Genomic DNA, 18,405 nt, shown 5'->3' with positions numbered 1-18,405 from the left:
TGACAACAACACAAAAAAGACAAATCTCCAAGCAAGCACAGACAAAGACAGAAGGGGGTTCAACAAAACGGCAGACTATCAGCTGTAATATCCCGCGAGGGTGCCTAAGCTCCAGGCGAAAGCAGTACTTGTGCAGCCCAAACTCCATTTCAAAGATAATAAAAAATGAAAGTTCATGTAATTGTTCACAAAGGGACCAAAAGCTAAATGCTTTTTCAAGGGCAAGTCCACCATCGTGGGCTAGATGTAGTGTCTCCATTATGCCAAACATCCCAGCATGTAACTAGACCACACTTGCTATCATAGTTACATGAAATGTTCTATTTACAATTTATTTTCTTTATTTCCATTTTGTGTGTTAAAACATTTTCTTTGTTGCTATCAAACGGGGACAGCGGAGATGTTCTACCTAATGGAGACGATATCTATCAGACTCTGTAATACTGAGAATATCAGAGGAAGGTTATATTCTACCTAACCTGCACACTTCTGTTTGTTCCCTAAGCACTAAAAAGCGATGACAAAGTAAATAAATACGTTGCAGTGGGACACATATCTACCACACATCTCTTCATAGTGTCTACATGGTTTAAACTTCTTGTTTAATGTGCAACAAGAAGCAGCAAACTTTCATTCTAATCTCGATTCATAAAATATTGGTGCACCTCAACAAAATTTAGGTGGAAAAAAGTAATCTGCACACATAGATGTCACAACCCAGATTCACAGAACCGGAGTCAGTAAATACCTGTACCAGTGGAACTATTTTTGGGGACAGAATGGGGAAGGTGTTACATGGCATGCCAAATGCTATGCATGCCTTTGCATGCACAAACATTTTACAGGCGAATTCCCACATGGAAACACACCTAAAAGCACTCCTTTTAACATCCGCAGTAATGATTTTGCAGGGTGGGAAAGGGGATTAAAACATCTCTATATTCCATTTTGTGTAGAAGGGGGTTTCACCAGAGACAAAAGATTTTCTATGTGCCAAAAATACATAACTGTGCACATGTAGATACATAGCAAGCATATTCTAGCAGATTGCTTGCTTTGCAGACAATCTGCAAGTGTGGGCATGCAAAGCTATGCTCTGCGCAGAATTGCATGAGTAAGCAAGATAATTCTTTGTGGATCCCGGAAAAATGGTTGATCCAGGCAAATCGTAGACTCCCAACTTTTCAAGAATTCTTACTGAAGCACCACAACATTATTATACGGCCAGTAGATCACATAAATGAAGAGTGAAGAGGACATTATAGAATCTGTCCATTTCTTTGAGAGTCGCCTTTTACTCTGGCACAGTGAAATACTTTCTCAGAAAGCAGTGAGGTTAAAGCATTAGGAGCCACCCCTATTTTTAGTGCTGGTTAGTTTTCTTACTCGAGGAGGAGTGCTCTGCATGGAGAGGGAATGCATCTATTTATTAGAGAATATTTCATTTCCATTGGGATTCTCTTCTTGCTATGGCCGTCTGAACTCTTGTACAAGATGGAAGGAATCTATGTGGCATGTAAAGGACACACAAGAAACTGCCTCTGTGTATGGCGTTCATGTTTTCATTTTCAGCGATTCCGGACTGTTTCTGGAGACTCGAGGATTCCATACAGTTTGAAAAAGACAACCGGGAACGCATTCATTATACAAAAATGTCATTATTTCTCCAGCAGAAGTCTGAAAATAATGAAATTGTGAAGTACTTTGAGCACCCAAATTCTGGTCCATATTAATTTTCAAGGATACAGACAAAAGACGTAGTAAGAATAGCGAGAATGGTGCCAATGGGAATGGATTTCTGAGCATCTTTAAGATCTCCAGAGCGATTGGATCCAGCCATGATGCCTAGGAGATAGAAGCAAAATGTTAGGACACAGGCAATAGCAAAAACAGGAAAATTCTTTTTGAAGTGATCAGAAGGAAGACTGGGGCAGGCAGTGAGGGAACAACAGCACCTAGTTTATTGCATCTCTAACATTTGATAATTGTTTTATTATCAAACATAACCCATGTTTCAGACTACCTTTCCACTAATGAGCACAAAGAGCCACAACAATCCTATCACCCCATCATATTTATGGAAAGAGGGAGTGAAGCCACTGCCTGTGTGAACACAGACAACTGTACACCCTTTGAAGCCTTATACACAGCATGTTTTTACTTTTCTGTTTCCAAAGACAAAGTTAAGTAACAACTTTCACAAATCAAACATTGTACCATGGTTCTCCGGACAAAGTCAAAACATCTATGAATGCGAATATGAAATGATAAAAGGAACCCGATCAAAGCAGTCTTTGCAGGTCACACCATTTCATAATGAGCACCATTAACTATTAAGCTTGTCCTGAAATCTAAGCACGACATACCTGTCACAGACGGAAAGAAGATTCCAACTAAAAGAGTAAAGGAGGTAGCGATGTCGGCAAGAACGTAGTCTTGGTTCATAGCGCCCATAGCATCCACAGATGCGGCAGAGGGCTTCTCGATGATATCGCCTTTCTGAAGATAAAAGCTCCACAGGTTCTCTAGAGTGGTCAGATAAAGAAATAAGGACCTAACTAAGCAGCAAAACAACTGAGAAAGACAAGACTGTACAGAAAGAGATCGTTCAGGCTGGAAGCCAGGTCAAAGTTGCTCTTACCTGTAAATATACCACTTGCCATTCCGGGAATGCCCTCAATGACTGTGACATTGTTATGAACAAAGTATTCATCACAGGTAGCGTTTAGCTGGTTTTTGGAGGAGCAAAATAGGTTCCAGAGTTGAGTGGGCACAGTGATATTATCCTTCTCCTCCGTCTTGGCACAGACATCTATGTGACGCTGGGAGAGTGTACGGTTTCCAAGCAGGCATACACTAGGAGAAGGCAGACAATAAACGACAAATTGAGAACAGTAGGCAGAAGTAAAAGATTGATATCAGATAGCCAACAGTAGGCAGAAAGAGGGACTAAGAACCAGGATATTTAATTGGGCCGAGGGGATTTACGCAGAATTTATGTGGGAACCGATGAAAGCAGCTTAAAAAGAAATGGGAGTTAGGGATATTTGTCTCACCCAAAACTAACAAATTAGGTCCTAATAGCTAAGTAAGACTGCAAGTAAAACTACAGATTTGTGCCCTAGCTTCCCCAAAATTGGCATTAGATCACACAGAGTGATTTAAAGAATGAAATAACAGATTTGATCCTGCACCCAATTAAATGGACATTTGTCCACGTCAAAGACAGTGAAATCAAAGAGATCGATAGAGCAGGAAAATTTAGCTTAAAATAAGTGTCCTAATTTGTGCAATATATTAACACAAGAATGCCTAAAGCATGAAATAATAAAAAACGTGCCTTTTCTTAAACGTGCAAATTAACGAGTAGCATGTTTTTGTTTATAGTAAGCACCCATTTCTGTTATAATTACATTGTCAAGGCGGACTAGGCTTAATTTATTTCTCTACTTATGTCTTGCCTTCTTTTTTACATTTCTTCTCAAATAAATGCCTTAGTAGATGCTGAACAGTGCTGTATTAAATAAATAGTTCTCATTTGACAGGTCATCTTGGTAGAGACTTAAAAAAATGTATTGCTATCCTTTCTAAGCTACATGTTCTCATCGTATTTAGTTAGATTTTAGTTGCCACATATTCACAATAATGAATACTAAACAGTATATTAAAACAATGGTGTTTGCAGGAAAATGTGAAGCTCATGACTTCATTCTGTAAAAGTTACAACTAGAATGTTTCTGTTTTAGAATAGTTCATTGTCACACAGTGGAGTTCTGAATAGTTAAGTGATTTATACTGAAGGGTTCTTGTGAATTTAACGTACAGTAATGTTAGCAACTAAATAGACGTTCTGTGGATAATATCTTGCTGACTTTATACGTTTACCATGGGAATGAAGAAAGAAGCAGCAGACCATCAGATTGTTCGAGATGACCTAAAACCGGCGTGGATGGATACATGTGTCTTTGTATTAAACCCGTTTCATGTGCCTGCGATTTTGCGGAATTGCGGCATTTCCGCAAAACGGGCGGGGCCTCGTCGGCCATTGCCCGACGGCAGCACTGGGCAGGTAGTGCTGCCGTCGGCCAATGGCCGATGGCAGCATGGAAGGGGTTAATATATGTGTTCCTAGTTAGATTGAACAGTGGTCTTACACCACCCTTCCCTAGAGTGCGCTCTGAAGGCTTTTATGCTGTCCAAAGTGGCCAAGGCTATTTTCTCCGTGACAGTCAGTTTTCTTTAGCCTTTTGCTTTATACCTATAAGCTACGGCGGATGGTCATTTAAAAATTCTTAAATGGTTATAGCTACTGAGGAGACTACTTTTCTAGATTAGCTTGAACCAGTTGCTACTGCGACTGTTTGCTGATACTGTTTTGAGAGCGGAAACAGATGAGTTTCCAGAACTACTCTTCATGAGGAGTTCAACTACAAACCAATCCTATTTCAATGCTCCTTTAAAACTCGCTCTTTTCTGCAAGGACTTTATGGGTTCTGGTAGGTTAGGATCCTATAGGGTAGAATAGGGACTTAGTTAATATTTTCTTTACAGAACAAGCAGTAATTTTCTTGCTTGTGTCTAACCATTATTATTTCTTGATATTTCTGTAAACAGAAATATCAAATTTCTAATTTGAATAAAGATACCAAAAACAAAATACTAAACTCTTAACGATCAATAAATGTTTTTTAACTATATTAAAACTCATTTTTGACTGAACATAATAAGTAGAGTTTATTAAGATTCTGTTGACTCCATTCTAAATTGATGGCAAAGATCCAGTCGACCTGAAGAAGAACAAGGCACGGAGTTTAAGACCACCTTTGTAAGTCATTAGCTGAAGTGATATAAAGTATTTTGCACCAGCAAACAACATCAATCACATGCATGATGAAGATAGGCAGTGAAATCACAGATATGAATCATGTGCCCCGTGAAACGGAGATTAGCTCCTATTATAACAAGAAGAACAATGAAATCCTATAAGCAAATGCAAGGCTTTTCTGGAACAGAAATTAGCTCATAGTGCGACAAACTGTGACTGGATATCCTGGTCTGGATTCATGTATCCGTATTGCAATTAAAATAAGCTTAACATTAAAATAACAATGAACAAGAAATATTAAACTGAATCCTTGCACCCCTCTACAATGGAAAATAGGGTACACTGTTACCCAGGACTATTGCACAGAAATCTCTGATTCTATTCCAGTGCCTATTTCGTACATTTTCTATACATTGTATTATAACCTCAGGATGAGTTGTATACGTACGGAAAGTTGGGTGGTGCAAATGAAGACTTTATAGCTCCGGCATAAATGGCAAGGATGGACACAATCACACAAGCCAGGAACAAGGAGGCAAACTTGTTGACATACTTGACTCCTACAAAAACCACAAGAGCCATTATCACTAGGAAGATGGAGCCATAGATACGCATGTTATTCAACATGGCTGCTGAGCTCTCTCCATCTTCTTTGGTGTCAAAGATTTTAGCCTCTGGAGCAATGTACACCTGCAAAGACCAGCACATAAGATGGGTTGACACAATAGAATAAAGTAGAAAAGCAAAGGGAAGTGTTAAACAACAAAGGAAAAAAACTACTTAATATTCCTGACACAATCATAACACTCTGATATGATGGAAGCAGACAACATATAGTGCGATCATATTTTATAAAATGTAGTACTAACTACAAGCTCGTTCTCTTTGTGTGGAACCAGTATAAAGAGCTGAATTTATTCCATATTGTTGTACTGATGTCTGAACATTACCTCAATCTAAATAGAATATTATGATCAAAGGGAGTAGCAATGTTGTAGTAATAGGGTTGCTAATGTGGAACAATAGTTAATTTTGCAATGGTTTATTGATTTTTTTTATAACAACGGCTAAGTATCAATCAAGTACCTTTAAAGTCATCTAGACTAGAAAACAATGGTCCATACCGAAATCTGCACGTACTCTTTGGAACAGAAATCAATACGAATTCTGCTTGTGGTCACATAAGAAGGTTGTGACTCTGTACAGGATCACTGTGCTGGAGGTCTATTAACACAGGTATCTTTTTTTATCAACATGGTATCTTGTAACGCATCAGATAAGACCAGTAAAGTGCTCCCGTTTACTTCTCCTTTGCTACTGTCAACCAGTGAGGCTGGGGGAATGCTAGGGAGTGTGTGCTGGGGCTGGAGGTAGACGTGAGGATCCTGATCCTGATGTTTACCCTAGGCTGCTGCTGACATCTGCCACTGCTGGTGTCAGTTTTTCTTCAGCAACCTCAGACGCAGATCACATGACAAACTGCTAATGTGACAATGTGTAGCATTAACCTTGGACCCTTTCAGAACCTTAAACGTATATGCCATTGAACGTAAAGATGGAAGGCAGTGATGATTATGTAGATAGAGCATCCACCAGAAAGAGCATTAACAAAGGAAAGCAACCTGTGATGGATATTTCTACAGTTTCCTTACCTTTTCACTCGATACCAAAGCACTACCTCTAAAAAGGGGGACACTGTGGAGTGGACATAGACCAGGAATTCCTCCAAGGACTAGCAAATGAAATGGCACTCCCTGCCAAAGAAGGTAATATCCAGTGAGAGTGTATACTTGTTATCATGTAGCAGCCTGGAGGAGGTTTAACAATAAATCACCCCTGGCCATCGCCATAGTGGTAACTTAGGCTTTGGTAAAATTAGCCTGAAGGCATTCAAGGGGGTCTCTTTTGGCCAGGGCATAGCATGTTTTCATGCACAGAACAATCCTGTACCAGTTTATCTTTGGAGGAGGAGGAGAGGAAGGCCTTCAGAGTCAAACAGATAGCACAAAGCTCCAATAGGTTGATGTGGAGTCTCTGGTGAAAGGTCCTGATTATTCACTAGTCTAGATGACTGCTCAATCACAGAGACAGCTCCTCCATCACTATACCTCTGGGCTCAATGCCTATCCAGAAGAAAATAATTAAGAATGTGTTAAGGCCTGTTTCTTCCAATGTCACTCATTAAAGCATATTCTTCACCTTTTAGTTTCTTGCCCAAGTACTGATTCTTAATGCCTTTGTGTCGGCACATCTTGATTACTGGAACTTTATCTATCATGGTCTTAACTACTTGATCTGTAAATGGTAGTTAATCCAGAAGTACGGCACAAGACTTGCCATAGGTCTTTACCCAAGGAATCTCATTACTCCTGATCTGTTTATAGAAAATTGGTTTCCATTTAGAGATCAGATTCTTTTTGAGGCTGTGTGTGGCACACAGAGCGGTCTTTACCTTTGAACCATCACCACTTAGCCATCATTTTCACTGGAACAGTGTTGAGAATACAGTACAAACAGAAGGAAACACCTGTAGGCCTGCAGGTCTTGTACACGAAAGAAAACAAGTTACTTACCTGTAACTTTGGTTCCCCAGTATTGGTAACTTTCATAGATTCCCATGCTTTTGTATCATTCCCCGTCGTCGGAATGGGAGTCTCGGTAACAAAAATATCATAGCAGTAGGTACAAAAGAGAGAGAAAAAGGCCTAGGCCTCATTCCCTTTTGTAGCATATCACCCTCTTTTTGTAAAAGAGACCAAACTCTAGGTGTCAGCCAATCAGACGTGCCTCACCCCTTAGAACCCTCCAGAAGGAACCTCAGAGCCTCAGATTGTCGTAGCCGTTGTATATCCGACACCATATCTGCTAAAGGCCGAGCTTTCTTTGGGGAGGTGGGTGGGCGCATGGGAATCTATGAAAGTTACCAATACTGGGGAACCAAAGTTACAGGTAAGTAACTTGTTTTCTTGCCCCAGTATTGGAACTTTCATGGATTCCCATGCTTTTGTATGAGAATAGCCAACAGTTAGACACCACAAATACATTTTGTATAATAATAATACATTGCAACAGAAAATACGATATAAGAAATACAACTGTGCATTCAACGGAAGGTGGGATAGAAGGGAAAGCTCACCAATCACTGGAAGAGGTTCCTTAGGACAGCCTGGCCCACAGCTGCATCGTCTTGCTGTAAAGACTCCAAGCAGTAATGCTTAGTAAAGGTGTGCACGCTGCTCCAGGTAGCAGCCCTGCAAATGTCTTTAATTTGCACCCCCGCAAAGAGGGCCGTTGAAGATGCCACTGATCTTGTCGAATGAGCACGAATCCTGCCAGCCAGAGGTTTCCCTGCTGCAGCGTGGCAATGAGGAATGGCACCTGTGATCCATCTTGCGATCCCCTGTTTAGACAGTGGAAGACCCTTGCCTGGACCACCAAAGGCAACCAACAACTGTGAAGATCTCCTAAACCCCTTAGTGCGATCCAAGTAGAATTTTAAGCACCGTTGCACATCCAGAGTGTGACGTGTTTTCTCCGCCGGAGTAACTGGGTTAGGAAAAAACTTTTTCAGAATCACCGGCTCGTTTAAGTGAAAGTCCGATGGTACTATGGGAATGAATTTTGGGTTCATTCTCAAGATTACAGTGTTTCTCTTGAATTGTAGGAATGGCTCCTGGGTGGTGAGGGCCTGTAACTCTCCAACTCTCCTAGCTGATGTGAGGGCCAAGAGGAGAGCCAACTTCCATGATAGGAATTTCAAGTCCGAACGATGAATCGGCTCAAATGGAGCTTTCATGAGCTGAGAAAGGACTAAATTTAAATGCCAAGTCGGTGGCGGAGGCCTCACTGGTGGGTAGATTTTGAACAAGCCTTTAAGAAATTGCTTGACTATCCTGGACGACGATAATGAAGGTCCAGATCCAGACCTCCTGTACCTCGAAATGGCCGCTAAATGAACTTTAATTGATGAATGGGCCAGATTTGATTTAGCCAGTGACAACAGATAAGGCAGAAGTTGATAAGGCTTTGAAGTAAAAGGGTCTATCTTTTCCTTCCTACACCAAACACAAAACCTTTTCCATTTCAATCTGTAAGTTTTGTTTGTAGAAGGGGCTCTTGCCTGGGAGAGAACGTTTTTGATCTCACTGGAAAGGGGAAGATTCATGAACTCTCGCTGCTCAGGAGCCATGCTGTCAGGTGTAACGACTGTGGATCTGGATGCCAAACTTGTCCTTCGGACATTGTGAGAAGATCCGGAATATCCTCCAGCGGCAACGGAGGAACTAGCGACATCAGATCGAGTTCTGTGTACCAGAATTGTCTCGGCCACGCCGGGGCTACCAAGATCATTCTGCATGGCTCGATCTTCATCTTCCTAATGAGGCGTGGGATCAGGGGAATGGGAGGAAAAGCATAAACAAATGTCCTCGACCAGGCTATCGAAAGGGCATTCCCTAACGACCCCTGGTGGTGACATCTGCTGGCGTAAGACCGGCATTTCTTGTTGGTCGGTGTGGCAAAGAGATCCACTTCCGGTCTGCCCCATTTGCTGAAGAGCTGTTCCAGAACCTGCTGGTTTAACTCCCACTCGTGGCTTACTGAAGATGACCTGCTCAGCTCGTCTGCGTCTACGTTCAGCACGCCTGGTAAGTGCTCTGCTTTCAGTGAGATTTTGTGATGAATTGCCCATTCCCAGATCTGCTGCGCTTCCTGCGATAATAGAAGAGATCTGGTTCCTCCCTATTTGTTCACATAATGCATGGCCGTGGTGTTGTCCGTCCTGACCAGCACTCGTGAACCTTGAAGTCGCGGAAGGAAGGCTTGCAGAGCTAGCCTGATCGCTCTTAGCTCCAAAAGGTTGATATGGAGCTTCTGCTCGCGAGGAGACCAATGGCCGCTGACATGCAGATCTTGCATCACTGCTCCCCAACCCTCCAATGATGCATCCGTCGTTACCATTTGAGGAGATGGAACGTTTGCGAAGGATAGACCTTGGGACAAGTTGTTTTGATGTGCCCACCATAATGCTGCTTCTTTCATCCTTGGAGTGACGGTCACTCTGTCCTCGAAGGATCCTTGAACTTGCTTCCATTGGAGGTCTAGCTGTTCCTGCAGAGGACGCATCAGGAGCCTGCAGTGAGGAATTAGGGGAATACAAGATGACATTACCCCCAGCAGAGATTTGTAGTGGCGTACTGAAAGACACCTTTTTCCGTGAAAGTTTCGAGCTAGTCTTTCCAGTTTCTCCCTCCTTTCCCGAGTCGGAAAAGCTTTTGAGAGCTTTGAATCCAAAACAGCCCCTAGGAACCGAGCCCTTCTGGAGGGAACCAGGGAGGACTTTTCTCTGTTCAGAGTGAGCCCCAGATTCTGAAACAAATTGGTGCAAGCCCGAACAGCGTCCTGCGCGCTCCTTTGGACGGGGCCTTCAGTAACCAGTCGTCCAAGTAGGGGAAAACTTGGTAATGGTTTCTTCGCAGAAATGCTGCCACCGGCGCCAGCACCTTTGTGAAAATTCTTGGCGCAGAGCGAAGACCAAAGGGTAGAACCCTGAATTGAAAGTGGCTCTTGGCTACTGTGAATCGTAGAAACCTTCTGTTGCTGGGTGGATCGGGACATGAAAGTACGCGTCCTCCAGATCGAGCGTGGCCATAAAATCCCCTGGGCTGATCATCCGTAATATGTCCTAAAGGGATACCATCCGGAAGGACAGGGAGATGAGATAGGTGTTTAGCTCCCTGAGGTCTAAAATGGGGCGCCATGTTTCCAGCGTCTTTACCAGGAAAAACCTGGAATAAAATCCTTGTCCCTTTTGATTGGTGGGGACCGGCTCTATTGCTCCCTTCCGGAGCCCATGTTGAACTTCGAGCCTCAGGAGACGCAGGTTTTTTGATGGAATGGCTGCCGGGGGGGCCTGGGTGGTGGGACTTCCGTAAACTCCAAAGTATGTCCTCGTTTTATGATGTTGATCACCCAACGGTCCGATGTAATTTTGGACCAATTTTGAAGGTATTTGGTTACCCTGCCTCCAACTGATGATTTCCTGGAGGAGGGAACAGTAGGCAGAGCCAGGAGGCCGCTATTGGCGTTTGGACGTATCCTGTCCTCAGAGAGCCTGTTTGCCCTTGTTGTAGGGCCTAGAGTAATTTGAAGACTGGCCTTGTCTTTGTTGGTAAGACTGGCGGTTCTGCTGATAACCAGACCCATTAGAGGAATAGCGTTGTTGCTGGTAAGATCCCCTGTAACTATTTCCTCTGCCTCTTGAACCCCTAAAGGGGAACTTGCGGTACTGGAGAGTGCCCAAGGAATTGGCGGTCTCCATGTCCTTTTTAATCTCTTGGAGAGTGTCATCTATTAGTTTACCAAATAACGCCTCTCCATCGAAGGGAAGATCCAGGACCTTGTTCTGTATTTCTGGTCGAAACCAGGTAGCCTTCAACCACCCCTGGCGACGTAGGACTGCCGCTCCAGCCAAAGTACGAAAAGCCGTTGTTGCGATGTCCATGGCGCAGTCTATTATCTCCATGGAAGTTGCCTCCCCTTCCTGCAAGATTTTCTTTGCCTCCGCAGTGGATTCCGGAGGAAGCTGTTCCAGGAACGGGGCTACATCACACAAGAGCTGGCGGTCGTATCTCCCCAATATTGCCAGAGCGTTGGCAGCTCGCACTAAAAGGCTAGCCATTGACGAGAACCGTTTGCCAGCGTTATCCAGTCTCCGATCTTCCTTATCCGGAGGAGCCGTCAATGGAGTAGAGGGATTTCGTGATTTCCTCTGTGCCGCCTGCGAAATGACTGAATCTGGTTCAGGGTGGCCCGTTAAGGCAGCTGGTCCGTCATCCGGTGCTTTGTACTTTTTATCCAGACGAGGTAGCACAGGGACCACCGTCGCTGGATTCTTCATCACCTTAACTCCTTCCTCCCATAAATAGCCAACAATTGGTATAGATCTTGTCGTTTTGAGGTGAGTTTCTTTAAAATCATAAAGAAAACAATCTGTAGTCTGCGCAGGCATTGCCAACTTGAATCTTCCTGCTGCCCTCTCCATCAACTGGTGAAAACCCCCTATGTCTGCAGGAGGGGAGTCCACCGGGTCCGCAACTGGAGATGCCGGGTCCGGAATGACGTAGTCATTATTTTCATCAGTGTAATGGTCTGACTCTTGATCCTCATCCGAGGATTCCTCCTCATCCTGGTTATCTGCTGGCCTTGAAGGCGCTTGTGGAAGTGAAGGCTGCGGCTGAGGGGATGCTTGACCCGGTATCACCGTAGTAGCCGTAGAGGCAGGTTCCGTAGGTGTCGCTGGACTTTGAACCGGTCCAGCTGCCTTGGATTTGTAGTCCTGAAACATCTTATGGAGGTCCTACAGGAAAGAAGTTGGTACTAAAACCATCTCCTGCTCTGTAAATCCCTGCGAGTGGGCTCCTTGACGATACCCTTCTTCGCCTTGGTCATATGCCCCCTCTGAATCTGTGTCCTGACACTGGACCATAAGTTGGGATGGACTATTGGCATACTCAAAAAAGTCCTGGCCATCCTCATCTGACTCCCCCTGTTCAAACAGTAAAGTTGGAGGTAAAGGAGTCACTCTCCCTGGAGACGTCATCTCTGGCGTTATCCTTGTAAGTGAGACTGTCACTCTTCTCTCCGTAGCAATCACCGTCGACGGCTCCGTCGACGAAGGTATTACTCTCGTCGACGAGATTGGCGTGGTTGATGTCGTCGACGACGAAACCGTAGTCGAGCCTGCCGTCGTCAAAGTCGTCGTCGTCGACGAGACTGTCGTCGTCGAAATCGTCGACGACGTCGTCACCATCGTCGACGGTGATGTCTTCCTCGTCGACGATGTCATTGTACCCGTCGACGAAGCCTTCGTCGACGATGCCGTCGGCATACCTCCCGTTGACGTTGTAGAGTGTTCCGTCGACGCTTTCTTCTTCGACGACGATATCTTCGTCGACGACTCTCCCATCGACGGGACCAATTTCAATTCCGGCTTCATTTTCTTCGTCGACGGGACCCCCGTCGATGACGTCTTCGTCGTAGAGGATTTAGAACTCCTCTCTGAAGATTGTGAAGAGGGTTTTTTGAAGGCTGGGTCTATCTTCTTACCCTTAAAAGCCGTAGCTGGTCCTGCCTTCTCCTGTACACCAAGGTGAGGAGATTTTTCTGGACTTAGGCTCTTAGACTCTCTGGGGGTCTTTTTAGAAGCCTTAAGGGTGTGTTCCACAGAGGAAGATGGAGAACCTCTACCCCTTTTAACTGACCTTTTTGAGGAAACAGCTGAAGAAGACTCCTCACTATCACTGGAAACTCCATGCTTCCTTTCCTTTTGCCTCTGCAGCCAGGTCAACAGCCTACCAGCCCGATCTCGGAGTGTCTTGGTAGAAAGCGTGCGGCAAATCTTGCAGTCTTCTGCCTTATGTTCTGGGTACAAGCAGTAGATGCAGTCCTTGTGTTTGTCTTCAACAAACAACCTTTTCCTGCCACAGGTCGAACAGGGTTTGAAAAGGGGCTTCTTTTCCTTGTCCTCCCTCCTGAAGTCAAATCTAAGAGATCCTGAAGAAATTTTGAAGAGAAAAAACTGTAGAAATCCTTTTTAAAGAGTTGAATAGAGCAGAGCTCAATGGAGACTCCTTAGCACAACGTGCTGTAGAAAATCTGAGGCTCTGAGGTTCCTTCTGGAGGGTTCTAAGGGGTGAGGCACGTCTGATTGGCTGACGCCTAGAGTTTGGTCTCTTTTACAAAAAGAGGGTGATATGCTACAAAAGGGAATGAGGCCTAGGCCTTTTTCTCTCTCTTTTGTACCTACTGCTATGATATTTTTGTTACCGAGACTCCCATTCCGATGACGGGGAATGATACAAAAGCATGGGAATCTATGAAAGTTCCGATACTGGGGCAAGTATACGTTCCTGCAAGTCTAGGACACTATCCAGCCTCTGTGGATCGAAGATGAAGAACTTGGGTTAAAGTCAACATCTTGAACTTGCCCTTCCAAATTAGGTGTTCAGAAGTCGATGGTATTGTGTGGGCCTGAGTCTCTGACTTTTTGTGCACCAAAAATTATAGTCTAGCAAAAAAGGTCTGTGGATGACGGATCAAAAGATCCAAGGACAAACGGGTGGTTCACCAATTGGGTGAAAACCAACCTCTGCTACCAGAAAATAAATATTTCTTATCTTGAATCCCCTCACTCACCCAGGGTTGCCCCTAGGTGACATGCTTCATCACTGGGGCCATCCCAAGCATCTACTTCTTGGGGCGCGCTGCGGCTTGCAGAGTTACGTAGGAGCACCCCTTTTTATCCTTGCCAACTGGGAGCAGGAATAACACTTTGGCTCACTAGTAAAGTACATTTTTAAATATCACTACTCTACTCCCCCTACACTGCACTACATATATCCTCACAAAATAAGTGCTCCTACGTAACTCTGCAAGCCGCAGCGCGCCCCAAGAAGTAGATGCTTGGGATGGCCCCAGTGATGAAGCATGTCACATAGGGTCAACCCTGGATGAGTGAGGGGACTCAAGATAAGACATTTTTCTTTTCAGCTAACAGAGGTTGTTTTTTACCCAATTGGTGAACTACCCATTTGTCCTTGGCTAGGTTCTTTTGATCCATCATCCACTGACCTTTTTTGCTAGACTTTGAACACATAGGAGGGTGAACCTGGCCCAATCCTCCTTCTCCCAGTGTTTTTGATTGACACCAAAAATTATAGGCAGTAAAACCCACTGCCCTTCATCTACAAAACCCTTTGTATAGCCCCTTCCCCAGTAGAGATTGAACTTCCAGAAGCATGACCTGATGAATTCTGACACAGGTGGGTCATGAAGGGGAACTGCGGTAAAGGGGAGGATGTAACAATGCCAAACTACCAGCAGCACCCACTGGTCTGATATAATTGCAGGCAAGTCAGGATAAAATGTATTCTGCCGCTTATTACCTGTGCATGACCATGGAAGTGGGAATCAAAGAGGTTTGGCAGCAGTCACAGCAAGTCACAATTGCCATTTCTGATGGTGGTCACTGTCTTAACTACCAAATCATCCCGTGGTGCCGTGAAATGGCTTCTTGTTGTATGGTGTGCAATGGCTGCCACTGGAAACAAGCACGACTCCAAGACTAACCTCTAAATTTCTAGTATGGCTAATGGAATTGACGGGCCTAAGGTGACAAACCCAAAAAGCAAGATATATCAAGACTGTCTTTGACTGTCTTTGAAGTGCTCGAAAGCAGAGCCTGCCTTTTATCCAAAGCGCTTGGAGCTGTCAAATGGCAAATCCAGAAGCAATCCTGTGGTTCTCACCATGCATTAAGACTGATCACCACACTACATCCAATGTCGCAACACCCCAAAGTCTATCATGTCCATGCTGGCCCTCAAAGCACACTAAGCTGCCTGGTGTCCATCTTGGATGGTCTGAGAGAAGGAATTCCTTCCTACATTTGTCAGTGATGGCCAACAAGAGCTCACTAGCAATATCCCAAAGGGCATATGTATAGTGTTCCAGCAGGCAGAAGACATTTAGAAACATACATTTCTTGAATTTGGGCTATCAACTACAAAAATGAACAAATATTAACACCTGAACAAATATTAACACCTTGCGGACAACTCAAAAACCTCAATGAGTGGAGTTTGGCCTACTGTACAAAAGGGCTGGCCCCAAAGCTGCCACTAACATCGACTCGGAGATCAAGTCGATTTACTGTAAGATAACCTTTAGCCTTATCAAGGTACCCCCAACTGATCTTTAAGGGCTGCAGCACGAGATCAAGCCAAAAATCCCACAGGAACACCAATAGCCAAAAGTGATCCCCCTCACATTGACCACACAAATAGGACTGTATTGCCTTATAGACTGAGCAGGCAAACAGGGTGGAAAAAAAGTAATTCAATGAAACTTCCACACTTCTCCAATGTCTACTAGGAGATTATTTTTCAATAAGGGAATTCATTGTCTAAGAAATCTGATGATAAACTTGAATTCTGAGTGAATTCCTCCAAGGACAGTTAATCCGCATTCAGCCACACTATTAGTTAAACAGACAAACAATTCCTTCAGACTAAATGAGATGCCCTGGCTCATGTAGAAATACCAAACACTGCCAGACGGCATAACGACATAATTCAGCAAAGGCATGTCATCTGACAGTAAATCCAGTGGGCATCACATAAGACATCTTTCATTTGCACATTAAAAAACATCTTACATTTGAATGCAACCTTCTACCTCTCAGCTCTGTGCCCTCTATTCAAACCCCTGCCTCATCTACAATGGCTATCCAAAGCCTTTGGAGCTTGGTAGCAAAGATACCCTCAATAAATCAAGCACTGGAAGCTATACGGTCATCTACCCATCCACAAATCAAAATAGGACACTCTCTTCAAACACAACCTGCTGATAAAATACTCAGAGATGAGTTGAGTTTGAACTATTGTCCAAAAGGGTTGGTCTCATAGCTGCCACTAACATCGACTGTGAGATCGAGGCGATTTACTGTAAGATAACCTTTAGCCTTAACAAGCGACCCCCAATGAATGAGAACAGTGAAACACAAACAAGGGTTCAACACAATAAACACATAATTAAACCATGACCTGACACTATTAAAAAGAAAATACTGTAACCATGACTGTTGATGGCATGAATCCCAACAAAACAATGTATCAATGACTGGAAAGCATTATCAAAAGGTCGTTTGGAAAATTAAAGAGGTTGGCGAACCAATCTCATTAAAGCAAACAAAGGTAATCTTCATATTTATAAGGGACTGGTAAATAGGGAAGCCTTTAAACAATAATATACATGCCACAAGTCAAAACTGTGAAAACCTACAGCAGTTTTTCAAATCAAAAACCTTGACAATCCATGACAATCATCCTTTATCTTCTTCAATTCAGCTCAAGAGTAGAATATAGATGAGTGAGGCTCTCTAAGACCAAACACCAACCAAGCTTCCACATTGGACGTGGGGGCATTCCAGGGGAGATACGGAGTGGGTTGAGGGGGGTTAAAGACCGCACAGGGACTTTGTGTGCCCTCTCCACAGAGAAGAACTTTCCAGGAGCACAGTCTTAGTGAGCCATATTTAAGTCAAAAGGCCCACAGAAGGATCTTCAATCTTTTCAGGAAGTCCAATGATGCAGATAATATTTCGGTGCAAGTGCCCTTCAGCGTCCTCTGCTCTATCTTGGAGGATCTGTATCTCTTTTCTCAAGTTGGCCATCTGTCCCTGGAGATGAGAGGGCGATGGTCTCAAAACCGCAAATATAAATTCAGTCTTAGCAACAAGGGCAGGGTGGGCCCACGGCCTGCAACACTCCCATCAGGTCACCATGGTACAAGATCAAGGTCTTTGTAATTGCTGTATCTGAATGCAAATGGAGGAAGGAAATTCGCACAAACTCACTTTGAGCAAGAAGGGGAGGGCCGAACATGTTCCACAGTTCATTGTTCAACCAGGTATCATATAGGGTGGTACCACTGGTGGTCACCCTCACCCAAGCGCCGTTGTGGCACAATGCAGTTGGTTGCTTCAGTCGGGACCAATCCCTGACCACTGATGCAGCCGCTGCTCCAGGCCAAACAGTTTTGTCTCATCGTCGCGGCGCAGTCTTGGCCCACGGCACCCACTCATTCCTCCATGACTCAACCACTACTCCTCCACTGACGCGGCTGTGGACACTGTCAAAGTACTTCACTGGGTCCGGGAAATTGCTCCTCATGTACACCACATCAGCTGAGCTCCACTCAAGCCATGTGAGACACTATCTTGTGCTGCTGGACCGGGTCGCATCCGCCCTTGCCACTCTGCCCCAAGGCACCACAAACTCAGTTCTGCTACAGGAAATCAATTAGGGTACCACGTTTCTACCAAGGGCACGGTATGGAGCGTGTCACAGCCAGGATGAGGCAAGATAGAAGAGGTGTGGCCGGAGCTCTGGAATTCAGGTATCCACCATTTTCGTGGCTTAGCTACACTCCCAAGATCGCAAGTGAAGAATGCAGTTTGATGGTCCCACTTCATTCTCTGGACTGTGGCATTCCACTTTAACTCTAGATTACGTATTATGCAACAGTGTCTCTAAAATAGCACTTAAAAGGAATTGCAGGGTGACAACTGCCATGTTATTAAACAGCTAAATAAACATCACAGACAGCATGAATAACTGTTCCATTATGCCTAATTAATTATTCTTTCCCCAAGACTTTTAGAAGCAAGTTTTCCTGTGCTTCCCTGTGGGTGAACTGGCCATACAATATTAAACCCTCGCTCACATTCCACCAGCAGCAAGCTTCAACAATGACACCAGATTCCATAATTCGCACAGATAAACTTACCAAAAAAATTTCAATGGCACCCAGGATGTACATGGAGGCTGCAAAAGTGGTTCCAAGGTAGAAGCAAAGCCCCACTGCTCCTCCGAACTCTGGGCCTAGGGCACGTGAAATCATGAAGTAAGAGCCTCCGGCTGTGAAGGCAAAAAAAGAGACAAGTTGTGAGAGGCTACAAAACTAAGGGGTTGAGACGCTTTGAGAAGATGATAGACATCGATGAAGATGGATGACATCTA

The 18,405-nt window shown here is 44.2% G+C and overlaps 1 protein-coding gene across 3 annotated transcripts in view; it reads right to left on the bottom strand.

Moving 5' to 3' along the window:
* SLC12A6 (solute carrier family 12 member 6) overlaps window positions 1–18,405 on the bottom strand; it is a 784,900-nt gene that overhangs the window by 282,288 nt on the left and 484,207 nt on the right. For all 3 annotated transcript variants that reach the window (XM_078644820.1, XM_078644821.1, XM_078644822.1), the window contains 5 exons: window positions 18,173–18,303; window positions 5,274–5,515; window positions 2,642–2,856; window positions 2,367–2,525; window positions 1,747–1,845 (listed from right to left, as the gene is read on the bottom strand). In XM_078644820.1, the coding sequence (XP_078500946.1) occupies window positions 1,747–1,845; window positions 2,367–2,525; window positions 2,642–2,856; window positions 5,274–5,515; window positions 18,173–18,303 (846 nt within the window). The remainder of the gene's footprint in view (window positions 1–1,746; window positions 1,846–2,366; window positions 2,526–2,641; window positions 2,857–5,273; window positions 5,516–18,172; window positions 18,304–18,405) is intronic.

Source organism: Lissotriton helveticus, chromosome 5_1 (genome assembly GCF_964261635.1).
Source record: "Lissotriton helveticus chromosome 5_1, aLisHel1.1, whole genome shotgun sequence".
Classification (NCBI taxonomy): domain Eukaryota; kingdom Metazoa; phylum Chordata; class Amphibia; order Caudata; family Salamandridae; genus Lissotriton; species Lissotriton helveticus.
The sequence above is the reverse complement of the archived record's forward strand: the minus strand, read 5'-3'. Positions and strand labels throughout refer to the sequence as shown.